The sequence below is a fragment of the Phacochoerus africanus genome, chromosome 1 (assembly GCF_016906955.1).
Source record: "Phacochoerus africanus isolate WHEZ1 chromosome 1, ROS_Pafr_v1, whole genome shotgun sequence".
Lineage (NCBI taxonomy): Eukaryota > Metazoa > Chordata > Mammalia > Artiodactyla > Suidae > Phacochoerus > Phacochoerus africanus.
This window is the reverse complement of record NC_062544.1, coordinates 55,714,999-55,736,957: the sequence shown is the minus strand read 5'-3', so window position 1 is coordinate 55,736,957 and position 21,959 is coordinate 55,714,999. Positions and strand designations below refer to the sequence as shown.

Sequence of the window (21,959 nt, the reverse complement as noted above, 5' to 3'; positions counted from 1 at the left end):
TTTTAATGCAACTAATATTCCTCTGACACTTTTACATTAGCAGGTAGATGGTGTACACTCTTATTTGGTAACTGGGTATCATAAGTTAGGATTCACAAACTCAAATGCCTGGAAATGTATGAAGTTAACATAAATGTACAACACAGCTTGTATGCAAAATGGTAATAACTAAGCTAGTCTAGTACCTTCTAGTTAGTTGGAATTGTCCTTAACCCACCCCCAAAAAACATAATAAAGTGAAACTTAGTCGTGACTCCCCATGACAAACGGGTTTTCTACTCCTGCTCTAGATTGTGATTGTTAGCATTAAAGGAAAGCTGTCAATCAGATATCGATATTAATAGATTCTATTGTACGGGTAATGGATATTTAGTACTTTAAACGTAATGAACATCAATCTGGTAGGGGACTGAAGTGAAGGAGAAACAAACTGTAGCTAAATATTTTGGAATATTACGTATTTGTGGTAAAGGTGAATGATGGGAAGCAGTTTTCTAGAAGAGGAAAGGGAGGATGTACTTTGAGCTTCCATAAGGACCTATGCTTGCCATTGTCTGAATATATATATATATATATATATATTTGTCTTTTTGCTATTTCCTGGGCCACTCCGGTGGCATGTGGAGGTTCCCAGGCTAGGGGTCCAATCGGAGCTGTAGCCACCGGCCTACACCAGAGCCACAGCAACGCGGGATCCGAGCCACGTCTGCAACCTACACCACAGCTCACGACAACACCAGAACGTTAACCCACTGAGAAAGGGCAGGGATAGAACCCGCAATCTCAAGGTTCCTAGTCGGATTTGTTAACCACTGCGCCACACCACGACAGGAACTCCATTGTCTGAATATTTTTAAAACAACATTCACTCTCTTCCAATCTTCTTGCTTGCTTTCTCTTCAACCAGCTATGCTGGCAAATCATGGATAAAGAACCCCCATATAACAACCCATACGTTTAGACTTTCTAAAGAGTGCCATCTAAGAAAAGTAAGGGTGGGCGTGAATAAGTTTCCCAGTTTTTAAATACACACTCAAAAATTTGGGTATTCAGAGCAAAGCTCAGTTTTTTTACTTCAAGGAGGTTACTGAGCAGAAGGGTTAAAAGCACACATTTATTTTGGATTCAGATTGACACTTTGGACTCACGTTTCTATTATACGTTGTATGTGATCTTGGAGAAGATACTTAACCTCTATATAGTCCCGTTTACTCATCTATGAAATGATATTAACACTATCCACTCCATAACGTTATAGGGATTCTATATGTAAAGTGCCTACCACAACATAAGCAGTCAGTAAAATATGATGGGGATGGTAATGATGATAATGGTGGTGATAATGACAATGATGATGGTGGTGGTGGTGATGGTAACGGTGGTGATGGTGCTGGTGGTGGTGATGATGATGGTGGTGATGATAATAGCATTGGTGGTGATGATAATGGTGGTGATGATGACAGTGATGGCGTGGTGGTGGTGATGGTGATGTTGGTGATGATGACAAAGAAGGTGGTGGTGGTAATGATGATAATGATGGTGACAATGACAATGATGGTGGTGGTGGTGATGGTAACGGTGGTGATGGTGCTGGTGGTGGTGATGATGATGGTGGTGTTGATGATAATAGCATTGGTGGTGATGATAATGGTGGTGATGATGACAGTGATGGCGTGGTGGTGGTGATGGTAATGTTGGTGATGATGACAAAGAAGGTGGTGGTGGTAATGATGATAATGATGGTGACAATGACAATGATGGTGGTGGTGGTGATGGTAACGGTGGTGATGGTGCTGGTGGTGGTGATGATGATGGTGGTGTTGATGATAATAGCATTGGTGGTGATGATAATGGTGGTGATGATGACAGTGATGGCGTGGTGGTGGTGATGGTAATGTTGGTGATGATGACAAAGAAGGTGGTGGTGGTAATGATGATAATGGTGGTGACAATGACAATGATGGTGGTGGTGGTGATGATGATGGTGGTGATGGTGCTGGTGGTAGTGGTGATAATGGCGGTGGTGGAAGTGGTGGTGATGATAGTGAAGGACATGGTGGTGGTACTGACCTAAAGAATGCTTCGGAATTTCTAAAATGGAACTGGAAATTTTCTTCAATGAACTGTTAGGGGGAAAACCACTGTAAAAACAGAAAAATAAGGGCAATGTGAGAGGAGCCCACTCAGCCATCCCTTCTCCCTGTCAACTGCTCATCTTTGTGGTTCCATCAGTTTACCATGGAACACCCAGCATTTAGCCAAGCATCATTTTAAAACCTATGGTAAGAGACGGACAAAGAAATGAGAAGATAATCTTTTGCTTACTTGAGATCTAAAGGAGGTTTAATGTTCCTGGGAGGTAGACTTGGGACTGACGATTGTGTTGGGTGAGAGGCTGGCAATGGTGGTTGGCTGGCCGGATGGGATGGTGGAGGTGGTGGTAGGGAAGTTGTTGAGTAAGATGTTGGGCCTTTGCTGGTACCTAAAAAGCAAAGCAAAAAATATCATGAATTAAGACAAATCTTCAAAATACAAGAACGGGCCATTCCAAGTAGGCAGAAATGAGGATTTTTAAATTAAAAAACGCAGGAAATGCATCCTAAGTTGAATTAATATCTTTAAAAGTTTAATACTCTGAGTATTACAGGACATGGCATTTTTAAATGTTCTATTCCCTATCCCCCCACCCCATTTTATTGAGGTATAATTGACAAGTGAAACTGTAAGATACTTAAAGTGCATCATGTGATGATTTGATATACATATGTATTGTGAAACATTTTTGCCCATCAAGTTAACTGACACATCTATTGCCTCACCTATTTTGGGGGGTGTGTGTGAAAATATTTAAGTTCTACTCTTTCAGCAAATTTCAATTATACAATATAGTGTTATCAACTGTAGTCACCAGGTTTTATTTTAGATCCTCAGACTTTATACATCTTATAATTGAAATTTCTACCTTTTCTTTTTCTTTTTTTAGGCTGCATCTGTGGCACATGGAAGTTTCCAGACCAGGGGTCAAATCAGAACTGCAACTGCTGGCCTACCACAGCCACAGGAATGCCAGATCCGAGATGAATTCCAGATCTCCACCACAACTTGTGGCAATGCCGGATCCTTTCTTTTTCTTTTTTTTTCTTTTGTTTCTTTTCTTTTCTTTATTTTTTTCCGCTTTATATCATGGGGACCAAGTTACACATACCTGTATACATAATTTTTCCTCCCATTGTTTTGTTGCAATGTAAGTATCTAGACATAGTTCTCAATGCTACACAGCAGGATCTCATTGTAAATCCATTCCAATGGATCTTTAACTCACTCAGCAAGGCCAGGGATTGAGCTCATATCCTCAGGGACACTATGTCATGTTCTCAACCTGCTAAGCCATAGTGGGAACTCCAAAAGTTTCTACCTTTTGACTACCTCTTCCATTTTTTTTTCCCCCACTAGGGCCCCAGGCAACCATTTTTTTCTACTCTGTTCATATAGTATACAAAAGCTTCCTAATTCCTTTTAGATATCCCTGCCTCTCTTTAAAGTTGTTCAGTTATGGTAATTATTAAAAATGCTCCCCTCTCTCTTCATGCTCTCTCTTCATTATCACGGTCATCTTGGAGTTTTCAAAATTTCTCAGCCCTGGCACAGCTGACATGTGACACTCCATGCCAGGCACAACTCTTACAAAAACAGCTCATTTTCTCTTTTGGTGGCTTTTTTTTGGAGGGGGGGGTTGAGGGAGGAAGAATTAGTTCCCTTATAAATCTGATAAATAAAAATGTCCAACTTATTACATTTATGTTAGAAACATTCTGTCCAGGTCATTTTTGTCATAAAGTTAAAATTTTTGATATATAGGACTTGCTACTTTTTCTCTAATTCAGTTAATAAATTCTTTTGTTTTTTGTCTTTTTAGGGCCACACCCGTAGCACATGAAGGGGTCAAATCAGAGCTACAGCTGCCTGCCTATGCCACAGCCACAGCAACACAGGATCTGAGCTGTGTTTGCAACCTACACCACAGCTCACAGCAACGCCAGATTCTTCAACCACTGAGTGAGGCCAGGGATCGATCCCGAAACCTCATGGTTCCTAGTTGGATTCATTTCGGCTGTGCCATGACAGGAACTCCAATAAATTCTTTTATGTATTATTTCTATCACTAGAGTTATGTTTAAGAATCCTTTCTCTACCTTAAAGAGACATGATTATTAACCTTATATTGTCTCTCACTTCTCTTTGGATTCATTTTTTTACATTTAGCTTTTTTTCAGCTCTCAGTAATTTATTTTGGAATTACGTGTAAGATCTATTTTTACGGGTTTGTTGTTGTTTTTGTTCATAAGTCGTTTACCAATGTCCCAGCACCATTTGTCTAATAAGCTATGATTACTTAACCTCTTTTATCACAGAATAAACATTAAACATTCTAGTGAATTTGCCAGAGGAAAACGATGTCTTGTCGTACAGCAGAAATTAACACACCATTGTATATCAACTATACCTCAATAAAATTTAAAACAACTAAGTACAAAATAAAAAAAATGACATCCTGTTACTTTATATATCTTTTCATGGACTCATAAGTGATTTGAAAGTTGTACACAAAAAGAATAAGCCGCTGTGGATAGATATGAATAAACCATTGCCCAAAGGCAAGAAAAGCTGTTTATGAGCAACTTGTGACTTATCTTTTCATGGAAACAATTTTGACAAGTGGGAGGTGTCACCACATGACGGTGATCTAAAGCCTGGAGGGGAGAAATTACAGACATGGGTGGAGGATGACAAACTGGATACACTAAAAACTAACCTATCTCGAAGCCCACATGATCCTGTTTCGCCTTTACACAGGTTTATGAGACTTTCTGATGGGGCATCTGTGGTGCGCCCCTGCTCTTCTGCCTTCCTGGCACCTACTCTCTCTGGTTATAGCAACCCAAGCTGCTCAGGAAGGGGGTGTGATTGCCTTTCTACTGGACTTGGACCTCCTATAGCAGGGGATCCTCCTGGAACCCTGGCAGCCGTCTCATCACCACCAGCAGAGGGCTTGCCCGAGGATGCAGCAAACCCAAGGAAAGCAGGCTGGGAGATGGAGACAACTCATTGGCTATTTTTAAAAGTTACTTTAAAAAAATTGTTAGAAAAAGAATGTATATAAATGTCTAACTGGGTCACTTTGCTGTACAGCAGAAATTGACAGAACATTGTAAATCAACTATAATAAATTTTTTAAAACATTGTTAGAGATAATTTGACAGCTTAATGTGTGTCTTGTTCCTTATTAAACTTGGGAGAACACACACTAAAGTCTTCCTATGTGACACTGGTATTTAGCAGGGGAACATTTTGCTTTGCAAAATCTATGGTCACTTTCAAATACTGCAAGGGATATATTTGCATATATACAAAATAATTCTAAGGAAAAGCATATCAGTTTTTCAGGGGGAAAAAAAACAGGTAGACTTATCTTACTGTAATATGATTGGTTCTAAAATCCTAATATGGACTTTATAAAATATGACAAAATATAATTAGTAATATTGGAACTCTCAAAAGCAAAAATCTAATCTGATGTGATGAAAAGAGTGGCTACTGAATTATAGTAAAGCAGTAAAGAGGAAATAAATCCTAAACCTACAGGAAATTTCTGAGATCAATGATAATTACATTAATAAATCACCTTTTTTGCTAGGAACCATTTTAGGCATTTTGCATATGGAATTTTATTTAACTGTCATAACACCTCTTTGGGTATATGTTATTATCTAGTTTCCATTTGATAGTTAAGAAAATTACCCAAGTTCAGAGAGTCAGTAAGCTTTAGAGGTGGAATTCTAACTCAGCCAGAAACTGAATCTTAGTTGATTTCTTACGGTATCTGTGCCCTATCTATTTGCTATGTTCTGCTCATGGTCTCAAAGTCATGAAATGGAAATTATTGGTAAGTTCAAATGGACATATTAGCACATTGTCATAAGTCCAGCTTTTCTAACTGGTACCTTTCCTTTTAGTGCAATTTTGAACAACTATTTTCAGTTTCATTAGGGCAATACTAGCTCTGGAGACTGTAATCCGTGAAAGAATTCAGCTATATAGGAGTTCCTGTCGTGGCGCAGTGGTTAACGAATCCGACTAGGAACCATGAGGTTGCGGGTTCGGTCCCTGCCCTTGCTCAGTGGGTTAACGATCCGGCGTTGCCGTGAGCTGTGGTGTAGGTTGCAGATGCGGCTGGGATCCCGCGTTGCTGTGGCTCTGGCATAGGTGGGAGACTACAGCTCCGATTGGACCCCTAGCCTGGGAACCTCCATATGCCGCAGGAGCGGCCCAAGAAATAGCAAAAAGACAAAAAAAAAAAACCAACAACAACAAAAAAAAGAATTCAGCTATATAGGTGTTTGGGATATAATTTGATTTCGGAAACCAGATAGCAGGAAAGGAGACATTCAGGAGTTAGTGGAAAATGGGCCCCCAGAGATGGATGACTGATGCCGGCTGGCAGGAAAAAAGTCTTACAAACTGGAATTCAGGAGTTTAAAATAAAATCAGGAAAGGAGTTAAAAAATATGAAATAAATAAAACAAAGGGGAAGAACAACAAGTTTAGAGTTTAGTCGGCATCAAGAATTAGAAATGTAAAATTTGAGACGTTATTTCCCAAACTATGATCTCATCCCCCAGTCTCTGGGGGGTATTGCCTAGGTAGTCTTGGTTCTTTAAAATACTGGAATTGAGGAGTTCCCTGAGCCTAGTGGTTAAGGACTCGGTGTGGTCACTGCTGTGGTGTGGGTTCGATCCCTGGCCTGGGAACTTCTACATGCCAAGGGCATGGCTGAAGGGGGAAAAAAAAAATACTGGAATTGAAAAGATCATTTGGAATTTCTTCCTCAAAGAATGAGAGGATTGTTCAGGGTTATGAACCTCATGGCAGTAGGCAGAGCTGGTCTCCTGGACAGTATTGGACAACTGGGTGGCAGTGAGTTAGTCTTGTGAACTGGCATCCTGCTGCTCATTCTCATTCCAAGTCACATTCAGGAACTGTGTTCCCAGGCCTTGGAACAGGATCTCAAGGCTTCAAGAAGGAAATGCTGGGTATTCTGCTAAAAAGCCAATTGGGAGTTTGACTTATACCTTGCTATAAAACTTAGAACTTATCCAAGAGGAATAATAAATTTCTTTTTTGTCTTTTTAGGGCCGCACACAAGGCATATGGAGATTCCCAGGTTAAGAGTCTAATTGGAGCTGTAGCCAATGGCCTATACGACAGCCACAGCAACTCAGGATCCAAGCCACACCTGCAACCTACACCACAGCTCACGGCAACGCCAGATCCCCGAACCACTAAGAGAGGCCAGGAATCGAACCCTCATCCTCAAGGATACTAGTCAGGTTCATTACCACTGAGTCACAATGGGAACTCCAAGAGGTGTAGTAATTTTGATAATAAAATTCTTTTTTTTTTGGTATTTTTGCCTTTTCTGGGGCCGCTCCCGCGGCATATGGAGGTTCCCAGGCTAAGGGTTGAATCAGAGCTGCCTCCGCCGGCCCACGCCACAGCCACAGCAACGCAGGATCCGAGCCACATCTGCAACCTACACCACAGCTCACGGCAACGCCGGATCCCTAACCCACTGAGCAATGCCAGGGATCGAACCTGAAACCTCATGGTTCCCAGTCAGATTCATTACCCACTGAGCCACAATGGGAACTCCCTAGTTTTGATAATAAAATTCTTAACCATAATTTTAAAAGATGTGACTAATGACAAAAATAAAAGAGAACTGACTGTACTTATGGTAGGGAACAGTTTGTACTGGTTCCAGAGAAAGCGTGGTGAGTTGGGAATGAAGGGGAGAGAAATCGCAAAACCTTCTAGAGCATGAAAATAGCTATCAAGAATATGGGAGGTTAGCAACTTCTGATTGAAACTTTTCATTCTCTTTAATCTCGGAAGCCAGGAAACAGCCTCACACAAGTCCTATGTGCCTGATCAGACACGCCTGGACGGGTGGAACAGCAGGGACATTTCACCAGGAGGAAATGACCAGGAGGGGCCTCCATGAGTCAGCGGTGCCCAGGGGTTGTCTGGCCCTGCCCTGAAGGGTGGCTCCAGGTTCACGGAAACACAGGCTACCCAAAGTGATGACATTATATCAGGATCTAAAACTATAAATGGAAAAACAGAACTGAAAGGGAAGGAAAGAAGGGAAAGGAAGAAGGGGAGGGGATGATTAGTGAGGCAGCATTGGCAGGTGGCACACTCATGTAATAGACAACATCAATTGCATTATTTCACAAACTCTGTACTTTAGACTCTTTTGACAACTAAATACTGATTCCAGATATTGTCACAATACTCTTACAATGCAAAGGTCTATGACGACTCAGGAAATCTACCCCATAGATCCGAGCCGCATTTGAGACCTACGCCACAGCTCACGGCAACGCCAGATCCTTAACCCACTGAGTGAGGCCAGGAATCAAACCTGCATCCTGTGGATACTTGTCGGGTTCGTTAACTGCTGAGCCACGACGAGAATACCTGGATTTCCTTTTTAACCATGGATTCCTCTACAAAACCAAAGACATTGTATCATATTGCCCCCAATGGCCATAAAACCCTGATCCTAGACCTAATTTGGGATGTCTTAGAATTGGGCCAGACATTAGAAAACTTTGATTTTACCAACAGTTCTATCGCCAAAGAGCTTTTTGTCTTTGGCAAATCATTTAATTTCCACGTGATTTAATCTTTCCATCTGTCAAACAGGAGTGATATGATCCCAACGGCTTCACAGGCTTAAGGATTAGATGAGCTGATATGTATGAAAGCATCTTGAAAAGTCTGAAGCATTGCACCAAAGATGATCGTAGAAGAATGATGGTTGCCACAAATAAAATCATTACCAAATGATCCTGATTTGAAGTATTTAGAAATAATTTAGATAAGGTCATCGTTTATTTATTTGGGAATTATTATGTACCAGCCCCAAGATTTTGCTATTCAACTGGTCACGTGGAATAGAGACTTTTATGTTCTCTAGGCCTGGTAGGCATGTAGCTATTGCCCATCCAAATGGGATGAAAAGCTCCAGCAATTGTGTGGCATTTCCAGAGTCTAGACTGGTGAACTCTGCATTAAGAACAATCTAGGAGTTCCCATCATGGCTCAGCGGAAACGAAGCTGACTAGCATCCATGAGGACGCAGGTCTGATCCCTGGCCTTCCTCAGTGGGTTAAGGATCTGGTGTTACTGTGGCTGTGGTGTAGGCCAGTAGTTACAGCTCTGATTCGACCCCTAGCCTGGGAACCTCCCTCCATATGCCATAGATATGGCCCTAAAAAGACAAAAAAAAAAAAAAATCTAAATGCATACTTGATGGAACCCTTAGCAGTTGCCTGCCCCCACACAGACATTTGCAGCTAACTAAACATGGGCTTTTTCAGAACAGAGTCTCACTGAGCTCTTATCACCTTTACTGTAAGGGTTGTTTCAAAGCTCCCACGTTCCCGGACCCTACTCATGCCTTCCTCATTTCCCACAGGTAACCTTAGCTTTCATTTTACTAAGAGCATGGAGAACACTCCACCTGAGCATCCCCACTTACTCTTTGCTCTAACTTAAAGCTTCCTTACATCTTGCTTCCTTCATTTCATTTGTCCTTGATTCTCTAAGAAAAAATGTCATTCTTGCCAATACTAATTGTCATTCTTGGTTCTTAGCAGAGTCCACTTCCTCATAGGCCCTGCTTCATTTATCACTAACTTCTCCACTTGCATCAAGTAAGCAACATTTATTGTATGCTTATTCTGTGCTCTGGACTGTGTGTTTCTCCCTGCAAGATGCACTTCCCATCTTAAACATGGCTTGATCTCCTCTACACTAAAGAAACACAACAATATCCTTTCCCACCCTTGTCCCCTACTCTAGTTAACAGCTGCCTTTTCTCTTTTCCTTCACAGCTGCACTTCTTGGAACACAGCCTATATTTGCCACTTCTATATCTTTATTGTGATTGGGTGGCTTCATGGCAGAGGGCACAATGAAAATTTCTGGGATAGAGAAGCTTGGCTTTGAATTCAGACTACACCACTCTTAGGTTAACCTTTATTTTATTGTTTATTACTCAGTTGTGGGCCTTGAGTAAGCTGCTTGAGTTCTCCAAGCCTTCATTTTCTCCTCTGTGAAATGGTCATATATACCTACCATGCAGAAATACCTGACACATTGTAGCTCTTAATAAACATTCCTATACTTAGCTATTACTTAATCTGACTGCATCATTGATACATGGCATCTACCCACATCAACTCTAAAAACTAAAACCTTTTCTCCAAACCAGTTATGCATAATCTTGGTTCTGTTAGGATTTTTCAGAATGGACTAAGAATCAGGGTGTTAAACTCCTTATCCAGCCAACTAGGTACCAAACAAGTAAACATTACTTTCGCTGTCTTTATTCCTAAACAGCATCAGAAACTATTTTTCATTTTTTCTCTCTCTTTTTTCCCCCTGCTTTTTAGGGCCACATTCATGGCACATGGAAGTTCCCAGGCTAGGGGTCAAATTGGAGCTACAGCTGCTGGCCACAGCCACAGCCACGCCAGATCCGAGCCACGTCTGCGACCTACACCACAGCTCATGGCAAAGCTGGATCCCTGACCCACTGCGTGAGGGCAGGGATCGAGCCCAAATCCTCATGGATAATAGTCAGATTCATTTCTACTGCGCCACAAACAGTAACTCCAGAAGCCATTTTCAATGTGGGGAGTGGAATGGTTTGGTAGAAAGAATACTGGTGCTGGAATAATTCAGCCTGGGTTTGACTACCAATCCCAACCAGTACCAGCTATAGGACACTGGGGAATGTATTTTTGCTTGTCTGGGCTTTTTCTTCCTTGCCTGTTAAAATGAGACTGCTGCTTTCTAATTTGCAGGATGGCTCTGAGAATTACAAATAATATGGGTACCTACCCAGCACATGCTGAGTGTTCCACTTATGAATTATCCTCGAGCCTAGAACCATTGTGTTCTATATGGGATAGACTCTTATTAAACCTCCAAGGGCAAGTCTATTTCTCTCTGTGCAGAGAGACTGGAATGATAATACTCTATCATGGTTTCTTAGAAGAGTTTTCTAAACTGCCACTGTCTGAAACAACACACTAGTTGCTGTCCATGTGACCATTCGTGGCAACCAAGCTTCTGAAAAGCCACCAGCCCTTTTAAGTGTCGTGTGGCTATACCGTTGTCCTCAGGCTTGACACTCATGCAGCCTAATGCTGCTCAGAGAGCTTTCTTTCATTTGTACCTGTGGTTTCTTATACTAATTTTAGGTTCTTTAAAATTCTCATAAATCACCTTGCCACTTACTTATTTTCTTCTCAGTTAGACAGGAAACTTCTGAGGGTGAGTCTACTCTGTCCACATCTGTGTTTGCCCCACAACACTTTGCATCTGTCATACACAGCAGGGCATTTCATGCCTTGCTGATTTGGACTTTCTTTTTTTCTTTCTTTCTTTTTGTCTTTTCTGGGGCTGCACCCGCAGCATGTGGAGGTTCCCAGGCTAGGGGTCTAATCAGAGCTGTTGCTACCGGTCTACGCCACAGCCACAGCCACAGCCACACCAGATCTGAGCCACCTCTGCAACCTACACCACAGCTCACGGCAACGCCAGACCCTTAAGCCACTAAAGCGGGGCCAGGGATCGAACCCGAAACCTCATGGTTCCTAGTCAGATTCATTTCCACTGTACCATGACGGGCACTCCTGATTTGGACTTTCTTTTTTCCTCTTTCCCTTTAGAAAAAGCAAATTTAAAACATTTTATTGAGAAATAAACACGCACACAGTAAAGCATTTAAGAAAAGAGGGAATACTGAAAAGAAAATCTCAGATTCTAGATCCCATCTCCCCATCCCCACCCCTCAAGACAGCTGTTACCAGTCTCATAGGAGTCTTTCAAGAAATATTCCATACATTTTTTTTCCTACGTAAAAAGGACCCTGGGAGTTCCCGTCGTGGCACAGTGGTTAACGAATCCGACTAAGAACCATGAGGTGGCAGGTTCTATCCCTGCCCTTGCTCAATGGGTTAAGGATCTGGCACTGCCATGAGCTGTGGTGTAGGTTGCAGACGCGGCTCAGATCCCGCGTTGCTGTGGCTCTGGCGTAGGCCGGTGGCTACAGGGCCGATTGGACCCCTAGCCTGGGAATCTCCATATACCACGAGAGTGGCCCTGAAAAAGGCAAAAAGACAAAAAAAAAAAAAAAGGACCCTGGTACACACATTATTCTGTTCTCTGCTTTCCTAACAATTTTTTAAAGAGTGTTCTATATTGGTAAAAAATAAGGCAATGAGTTTTTTTCACAGCTGTGATATTCTTCATTGCATTTATTTGATCCATTTCATAATTGATAGAAATTTAGTTAATTAAAAAAATCACTTTATCAAGATATAATTTACAGAAATATACTTTGTTTTATTTTTTTGTTTTTGTCTTTTTCCTTTTTTTTTTTTTTTTTAGGGCTGCACCTGTGGCATATGGATGTTCCTGGGCTAGGGGTTGAATCCAGAGCTGTTGCTGCCAGCCTACATACACCACAGCCACAGCAACTCGGAATCCGAGCCGAGTCTGCGACCTACACCACAGCTCACAGCAACGCTGGATCTTCAACCCACTGAGCAAGGGCAGGGATCGAACCCGAAACCTCATGGTTCCTAGTCGGATTTGTTTCCACTGCACCACAATGAGAACTCCCGTAATTTACAGAAATAAACTTTTAAAGAGTACAATTCAATGGTGCTAGTATATTTACCGTTGTGCAATCATCTTCACAATCTCACAATCTCATTTTAGAATATACGAATCACCACAAAAACAAACCTTGGACTGTTAACCTCCTTTTCCCCATCCCTCTTAGCCCTTCCTTAGGCAACCACTAATCTATTTCTGGTCTCTATAGATTTGTCTATTCTGGATGTTTCATATTAACAGAGTCATGCACTATGTGGTCTTCTGTGACTGGTTTTTTCACTTAATTGTCTTTGCACTTCAATTGTGTTGCAGCGCTTAATAGTACTTCATTCATCTCTCTCTTTTTTTTTTTGCTTTTTAGGGCTGCACTCTCAGCATATGGAAGTTCCCAGGCTAGGGGTCGAATTGGAGCTGTAGCTGCCGGCCCATGCCACAGCCACAGCAACTCAGGATCCAAGCCGCGTCTTTGACCTACACCACAGCTCACGGCCACATGGGATCCTAACCCACTGAACAAGGACAGGGATCAAATCTGAATCCTCATGGATGCCAGTTGGTTCATTACTGCTGAGCCACAACGGGAACTCCAGTACTTCTTCCCTTTTTATGGCTGAATTATATTGCACTCTATGGCTACCATATCTGTGAAATCATTTATCCCCTGATGGGCATTTGAGTTGTTTTCACTTTTTACCTGTTATAAATAATGATGGTATGAACATGTCTTTGTATGGACATATGTTTTCATTTCTTTTGGCCATTTTTCCAGAGGAGAATTTCTTGGTAACTATGTTTACTCTTGAGGAATTCTAGTGCGTTTTGTATTTTTGGACACTTTTAGATTATTAGACAATTGCAACTACAAAATTATTCTTGTACTTGTATGTTGGATCCCAAGTATAAATATATCTGTAGGATAGGAGTTCCCTTGTGGTGTAGTGGGTTAAGAATCCAGACTTGTTAACTGCTGTGGCTGGAGTTTGGTCCCTGGCCCAGGAACTTCCACATGATGTGGGCATGGCCAAAAAACTATCTATCTATCCATCCATCCATCCATCCATCCATCCATCCATTTCTGTAGGATAAATTCTTAGAAAGTGGAATTGAATATTAAAATGTTTTTGTAAATAATGCCATTTGGTAAGATTTTATCAATTCATGTATCTTGTAGCACAAGAGTAGAATACCTGTTTTACCACAACTTTGCTAACTATTTTGGTCTTAACAATTCTAATGGGTAAAAAAAATACGACATGACATTTTAAGTTGCATTTCTATGCTTCTAAGTGAGGCTAAGGATCTTTTCATGTGTTTATAAGACATTTTATTTGTGTGTGTGTGTGTTGTGTCTGTGTGTCTGTGTCTTCATTATACAGAATGTTACTGGTACAGCATCCTATTTAGTTAGGTTGCTAAAAAAAAGAACTTAACACTTTTATGATTGGCATCCGATCTAATATAGAATAACTTTTATAATATAGGCATATAAATAGATATTGACATTTATGTCAAAGTGTTTTAAACATTTTCAGAAGATTCTCAGCAGCCTTCAAAGGTAAGGACTTGAAAACTCTAGGTCACAGGCTCAGAAAATCTGGTTTTACAGAAATTTTTCTTGTCTGGCTTGAAATCATCTATTCTTATCTTCAAAGAATTTAAAAACCCATAGTGGATATAAACTCATAGTGGATGGGAAATTTTGAAAACCAACTTAGTTGAAAACAAAGTACTGTAACTATACTAGCAAAAAACCCTTTGCTTTGAAAGCAAGCTGCCAAGAAAATGTTGGCCACCTTAGAATGGTCCATCAACATGGAAAGAAAAGTAATACTGAAACATTAGTGTTTGCATACATAATCAAAGCAGAAGTTAAAACGAAGGTTAAGAAGTAGAGATCAAAACAAATATACCAATCAATGAGAGGAAAATAAGTAAAGAAAAGCTTTGATCACTATCTTAAACTTCCCTATCTCGGACCTAACTTTAATATTCAGTGTCTCTGAATGTTTTTTTTAATTCTTAAAAATTCACTCCCCCAATAACTTTGTTGACTATTCATTTGTTTATGTAATTATTTTCATGATTATACATGATCTTGAAATGTAAGTTTTTAAATAAAAGTTTTTATTTATTTTCAATTCATAAAATAACATGGCATTCAAATTAGGCAGTAATTTGACTGCAGATTGCTGACTTTTGAATCTTTCCTTTTTAAAAAAAGTTAAACATTTCATTAAGAGGAAAAAAGTGTAGAGGAAAGTTTTTTTTTTTTTTTTTGTCAGATGCGGTTAGCTTACAGAATGTCTCTTATTCTGAGATAGAACATATTTGGGCAGAAGACAATAACTGAAGTTCTTTTCTTCAAATGCTAAATTGTTTAAAAAGTATACTAAAATTTACCTAGGAATAAAGAAAGTTCTAGAATTCAAGGTTTAGAAACTCCTCATATGAACTGATTTATATGTTGAAAGAACAGTGACTGTTTGGAGTAAATCAATACTTTTAAAATAAAAATCAGTACAGCATAGAAACATGACACCTATGAGCAGAGAAGCTGTAAACACTGATGATGCAGAAACAATATTATAGCTTCAGAATATAAGCAAATAGAGGGCTGATTAAAGCAGATGATCCAAACTCATTTGTTAATGGAAGCCAGGCAGGAAAAGGCATTTGTCCACTGTGCAGGGAACTGACTACAGTGAGCAGATGCAAGCCCTGTAGCAATAGGGGGCTATGCCAGGGCTCACTCCAGCATCTTTCAAATATGTGGGGAACAAACCTAGATTTTTCTATAAAACCTTTCCATTTTTGAATGTTGGCAACTAAGTAAACAAAACCAAACAAATGCATAAAACAAACACCACCCCCAACTCTGCATACCAAACAAAGCACAATTTTGGATTAAATTAATCTGTGATAGATACCTTTTTTTTGGTTAGGTAAGAAGAAGCACCATAAAAAAAAGGTTTATTAAGGGAAATTGCCTGATCATAGGTTCCACCAGGAAGCCAGTTTTTCCTGCTAAAATGATATGGTTTTGAAAAGGGTAAATTAGACCATCAGATCAGGTAGAATCATGAACTGAGGAAAGAGGACCAGAACTGCCAACAGAGAAGTTAGTTAGACCCTTCCTGCAGTGCCTGGACAGAGCAGGCGTTCCCAGTGACACCTCACAGGAAGAGATGAAGTGACCTCAACCCAGTGTGACTGTAAAAAGCACAACTGTGCGGACAGAGGGGTGTAAACAGATGGTTCAATTCAATGAATGTTTGCCATCTCTATGACAATGACTATTCTTGTCATCACTATTTTTGGAAGAGTGCCTGGGGATAAGAGAGGAGGGCCCCTGGGTCAAGAGACACCAGAGGAACATCAGATGATAAGTCAAGACCTAAAAGAAGACACAGAAGAGAGAATTAAGAGCCACAGAGAAGCTCCAACTAGAGGTATGACCTCAGGCAGGTCTTTTCCTCTTCCTTCTTTTCCTAAAAAAAAAAAAAAAAAAAGTATTTTTTAGGAGTTCCTGCTGTGATGAAGTGGGTTAAGGATCTGGCCTTGCTGCAGCTGTGGTGTAGGTCTTAGCTGCAGCTTGAATTCTATCCCTGGCCCAGGAATGAAAAAGAGAAAAAAAAATAGTGTTTTAATTTATACAAATGGTATAGTAACTATTTCTGGGAAGAGTTTTACAACAGGAAAAGTAAAATTTCACATCTCACTCCCTATCCCAACAGTGTTTATCTTTTTCTATGTATTTACTCATCTGTGTCTGCATGCATAGAAATATTGGCATAAAAACCTTAATATTACTGTATGCTGAGTGTCATATTGTATATAGTGGGCCTATCTCGTTCTCTGTAACTATGACAGGGTGCTTTGTGACTGGGATATTTCATGAGTTTGTTTAGTCCTTTATCCCTTGACTATTAACAATGCAGCAATGAGCAGCCACCTACATGCTTCTCAGCATGGACGTGGCAGTAGTTTTCTAGACTACATGTGTTAGAGTAGAATTGCTGACATGATGGATTTGCACATTATATATTCACATAGGTTCTGTCAAATTGTCCTGCAGTGGAGCTTTGTCAATAAAGACTCTCTGAAGGCTTGTCTCCTCATAACTCCTCTACTGCTGGACATTTTTTTTTTTTTTTTGCTTTTTAGGGCCACACCTGTGACATACTGAGGTTACCAGGCTAGGGGTCGAACTGGAGCTGCAGCTGCTGGCCTACACCACAGCCACAGCAATGCAGTATCCGAGCCACATGTGCAACCTACACCACAGCTCACGGCAACACCGGATCCTTTATCCACTGAGTGAGGCCAGGGATGGAACCTGTGTCCTCATGGATGCTAGTCAAATTCATTAACCACTGAGCCACAATGGGAACTCCCCACTGGACATTTTTAATCATTTTTTTTCCAATTTTCTCAACTCCCTCACTTAACCTTTCTGAAGCTCAGTAAGATGACAAAAATCCTTCTTCATAGCGTTATGTTAATTACATTGATTAACAAAAGTGCCTTTCCCAAGTGCCTAGCTCACAGTAGATAATCCAAGAACCTTCATTCCTTTCCCTTACTATGCATTCCTTAGTGAAGGAAAATTTAATTAGGCATATTTTTATAATTTTCTTAAGGTGCTGATAAGCATTTGCAATTAGGAGCATCTCTTTAATCGGTGAATAAATCAATTTTTAATTTTTTAACCCATACTCATTGTCTTTTTTTTTTTTTTCTTCTTTTCTTTTTGTGTCTGTGACCTACACCATAGCTCACGGCAATGCCAGATCCTTAACCCACTGAATGAGGCCAGGGATCAAACCTGCATCCTCATGGATACTAGCTGGGTTTGTTACTACTGAGCCACAAAGGGAACTTCCTCATTGTCTATTTTTTATTAAAGTGCCCTAGTGAGGAATATTTCTTCAGAGTTTAGTATTGCTAGAATATTGTCCTGTATTATAACCCAATTTTCCCACTCCATTCTTTTTTCAGTTACTGCGAAACTTTTGTTTTTATTTTCATTGTGACATTGGCTTTCACTTGCACTTTTTCTTTAGTCTGAGGCAAATAGAGGCGTATTTTTTTTTTTTCTGCACTCGAAGTCCCTCGAACTTTGCACCACAGCAGCAACCCAAGCTACGAAAATGACAATACCAGACCCTTAATCTGCTGAGCCTCCAGGGAACTCCATAGAGGTGTATTTTAATGAAAATTAATGAAAATGTATGCTTACATTAATTTTTAGATTTTCACTAAAATGATAATTAAAAATTTTGTGTAGAAAATTTAAGAGACTGAGAAGGTCTGAAGACTGTGATCAAACCCGAATCCTCATGGATATTTGTAGGGTTCTTAACCCACTGAACCATGACGGGAGCTCCTCAGCCTCATTCTTATTTGCCCACATTTTATGCTCCACACAGCAGTTGGCGAGAAGTCCCAACTGTAAACCAGATTGTGACACTCTTCATAATGGCTCTAATTTCAATGGCATCTTATTACAAATTCTGAACTATGACCTTCTAGGACCCATGGATTTGGTCAACACCTACCGTTGTAGCCTCAGCTTGAACCACTCCCCCTTCACTTGGGGTATTCCAGCTAATTTCAGGTCTTTTTGTTTTTTTAACCACATCAAGCTGATTCCTGCCTAAGGAATTTACACTCACTGCTTTCTGCCCTGAAATTCTTCTCCCACATCATGGTACAGCTGGACCCTCTGGTCATTCATGACTCTGCTTAAATACTGTCTTCTCAGGGGGGTTCACTAACATCTCATTCAAAACAGTTTCACTTTGTCTGCCACTTCCTCAGTCACTCGATTGCATAACTGTTTTTATTTTATTCACAGCACTAAGAATTCTCTGAATTTGTTTATACATTTACTTGTGTGTTATTTGCTCCTTCACGTAGGATATAAGGGACATGAAAGCAAAAATTATACATATCATTCTTGTGCTCTATTCCCAAGCATAAACACATAGTAGTCATTCACTAAATGTTGTTGTTGCATGGATATATGAATAAATAAATGATCTTCTGCTAGAAAAAATATGAAATGTCAAACCCTCTTGGATCTTGACATTCTTAGAACAAAAGTAAAGATTAAACATAATAAAATTTATTATGTAATTTGTATTTGTCACTAATATTCACACTAAGGACTATCATTATTTTTAGCATGCAGTAGTGAAATTAATGTTACCAGGCACTAAACAGAAAGAATGACAGTCAAGTATAGGCATAAGTCATATAACTAGTAGAAAGAATAACTTTTTTTTTCCTATCTTAGGGCCGCACCTGTGACATACGGAAGTTCCCTGGCTAGGGGCCGAATCCAAGCTAAAACTGCTGGTCTATGCCACAGCCACAGAAACTCGGGATCCAAGCTGTGTCTGTGACTTACACCACAGCTCATAGCAATGCTGGATTCCCCACCCATTGAGTGAGGCCAGGGATCGAACCCGCCTCCTCATGGGTACTAGTCAGATTCATTTCCGCTGCACCACAATGGGAACTCCCAAGAATAACATTTAATATCAGACTTGGAATTGGAATAAGAAGTCATCCAGTGGAAAAATTCACTGAGTCTAAATATAGTTAATTTTAAAATCACTGACTGACAAACAAAGGAAATCTTTGGCCATAAGAGAGCAAATCCAGTCAGGAGTATAGGTCAAAGACTAAGGATCCCGGGTAGATAAAAATTGGACTGGTCAAAATTCATCTAGAAAGGTCAGCCAGGAAGGAGAAAAGAGTCCAAGAAAGCCAGCCAGTGTAGAGTTTCAGTCAAAACCATGTGTTTTGGAGTCAGACTTGGAGTCAAATCCCTTTGCCCTTTCATGTGATCGCCATTGACTGGTCATTGTTACTTGGTTGCAGTGTGCCTATAAATATGTAATAGTTAATAGTTATTATATAACATGTGGACAGCACAGCAAGACAGTGCTGGCAGCCTGGTAAGAAACTGTCTGTGAAACGGCGATATTAGATGCAGATAATATGATGTAGATTTTGCAGCCATAAAAAAGTAGTAACCCTGGAGTTTTAGCAGGATAAAACCAGAGGGAAAGGATTAAGAGCTTGGTAATCCCATTTTGGGCTTTCTGTAGGTGCCAGGAATTCACCACAAGCAACATAAAATGGACACCAACTCAAAATTATCGTTAGGAGCTAGGAGCCATAAGAAGCTATGCCCCCCTAAACTCTCCAGCTTGGTTTCTTCTGATGTGCTTTGCTAAAACTGTATTACTTATGCTTGATTTGGTAAACTTTGACATCTGCAATTTGTGCTCACAGGGCTCATTTTGACCATTACCTCCAATGCAGTCTTTTGCAGGACTGCATCAAAGATGCACACGTAGATTGCTGATAACACCTCGTTGAAGGGCCTACTGCTACTTTAGAAGATAAGAATTATACTTAAAGAAACCCCAGTAAGTTAGAGAGATCTAATCAGAATCACACGAAACAGGAGTTCCCAGCGTGGCTCAGTGGAAACGAATCCAACCAGGAACCATGAGGTTATGGGTTCAATCCCTGGCCTTGCTCAGTGGGTTAAGGATCTGGCGTTGCCATGAGCTATGGTGTGTTGTAGGTCACAGACAAGGCTTGGATCTGGCATTGCTGTGGCTGTGGTGTAGGCCAGCAGCTGTAGCTCTGATTAGACCCTATCCTGGGAACCTCCATATGTCTCGGGTGTGGTCCTAAAAAAAAAAGAATAACATTACACAGAAAAAAGCACAAATTAATTATGTAGTGACCAAAAAGTTGGTGCATGATGGGAAAAAATTAAGTATGTAAAGCAATCATATAAAACTTTTAGGGTACCCTTATTTTACCATAGATGAAATAGTAATAAATTATACAGATAGCTATTTTAAAACTTAAATATTTAACGTTTTAGATATTTCAACTGAAATATGACGCCTAGCTCCAAAAAGGAATCACTTTTTAAGGTCTTATTAAGTTGTCAGAATTTATTCAGAAATTGAGTATAAGGCTGATTACTGTATTCAGATCTAATGCAGTAGTTTTTAAAATTTAAGAATCCCTTAGGTGCATATTTAGTAAACAGGTTCTGGGAGATTCTGATTCTGATTCAGATGATCTTGGATGGGGCTCAGTGGTCTGCCCTCTTGCCTAGAAGCTCAGGGAGTTCTGATGCATGTAGACCTCGGACCATACTTTGAGAAACATTAATTTGGCTTTCTTCTCCCTTAAAGAAATAGTGAAACTCAAGCCAGCTAATGTTGGCGCTACTGATCTGGTAAAAGGTTTAGATTAAGGTATAAAGAGATATTTTAAGTAGATTCTTTTTTTTTTTTTGTCTTTTTACTATTTCTTGGGCCGCTTCCGTGGCATATGGAAGTTCCCAGGCTAGGGGTCGAATCGGAGCTGTAGCTGCCAGCCTACGCCAGAGCCCACAGCAACGCGGGATCTGAGCCGCGTCTGCAACCTACACCACAGCTCACGGCAATGCCAGATCGTTAACCCACTGAGCAAGGGTAGGGATCAAACCCACAACCTCATGGTTCTGTCGGATTCGCTAACCACTGTGCCACAACGGGAACTCCCTTAAGTAGATTCTTTAAAAGAATGAATAAGGAGTTCCTGTTGTGGCTCAGTGGAAACGAAATCTGACTAGTATCCATGAGGATGTGGGTTCTATCCCTGGCCTTGCTCAGTGGGTTAAGGATCCAGGGTTGTGTGGTGTAGGTCTTAGATATGGCTCAGATCCGGCGTTGCTGTGGCTGTGGTGTAGGCCAGCGGCTACAGCTCCGATTTGACCCCTAGCCTGGGAACCTCCATATGCCACGAGTGAGGCCCTAAAAAGCAAAAACAAAGAAACACACAAATAACAACTACAAAAAAAGAAAAAGAAGTCATTGTGCTACTAGGGTGTGCAACTGGTGGCCTGAAGTGCAGTATTATCACAGCCTCTCTTTCTTCTGTCTTAAAGCACAGCTTGTTATTTTTGACTTTCAGTAACATCGTATTGGCTACAAACTGATGCTTTCAGTTTGCACTTCATTTTCTCAGAGTGAAAAAGTTTTTTTCTGGTTGTTTCTTGTCCTTTCTGCAAGAACCAACACTCACATGACCCAACCATAGTTGAAGTAAGAGAAGCAGGTGATTATGAAACGGGAAAGGCCTCATTAAGATGACACCATGCTACCCCTTTTCTAATTAGA

General features: G+C 40.4%; 1 protein-coding gene across 4 annotated transcripts in view; it reads right to left on the bottom strand.

Annotated features, from left to right (window-relative positions):
* The window catches only part of FYB1 (FYN binding protein 1), a 177,967-nt gene that overhangs the window by 53,399 nt on the left and 102,609 nt on the right, over nucleotides 1-21,959 (bottom strand). For all 4 annotated transcript variants that reach the window (XM_047766660.1, XM_047766676.1, XM_047766651.1 and 1 more), the window contains exon 3: nucleotides 2,326-2,482. In XM_047766660.1, the coding sequence (XP_047622616.1) occupies nucleotides 2,326-2,482 (157 nt within the window). The remainder of the gene's footprint in view (nucleotides 1-2,325; nucleotides 2,483-21,959) is intronic.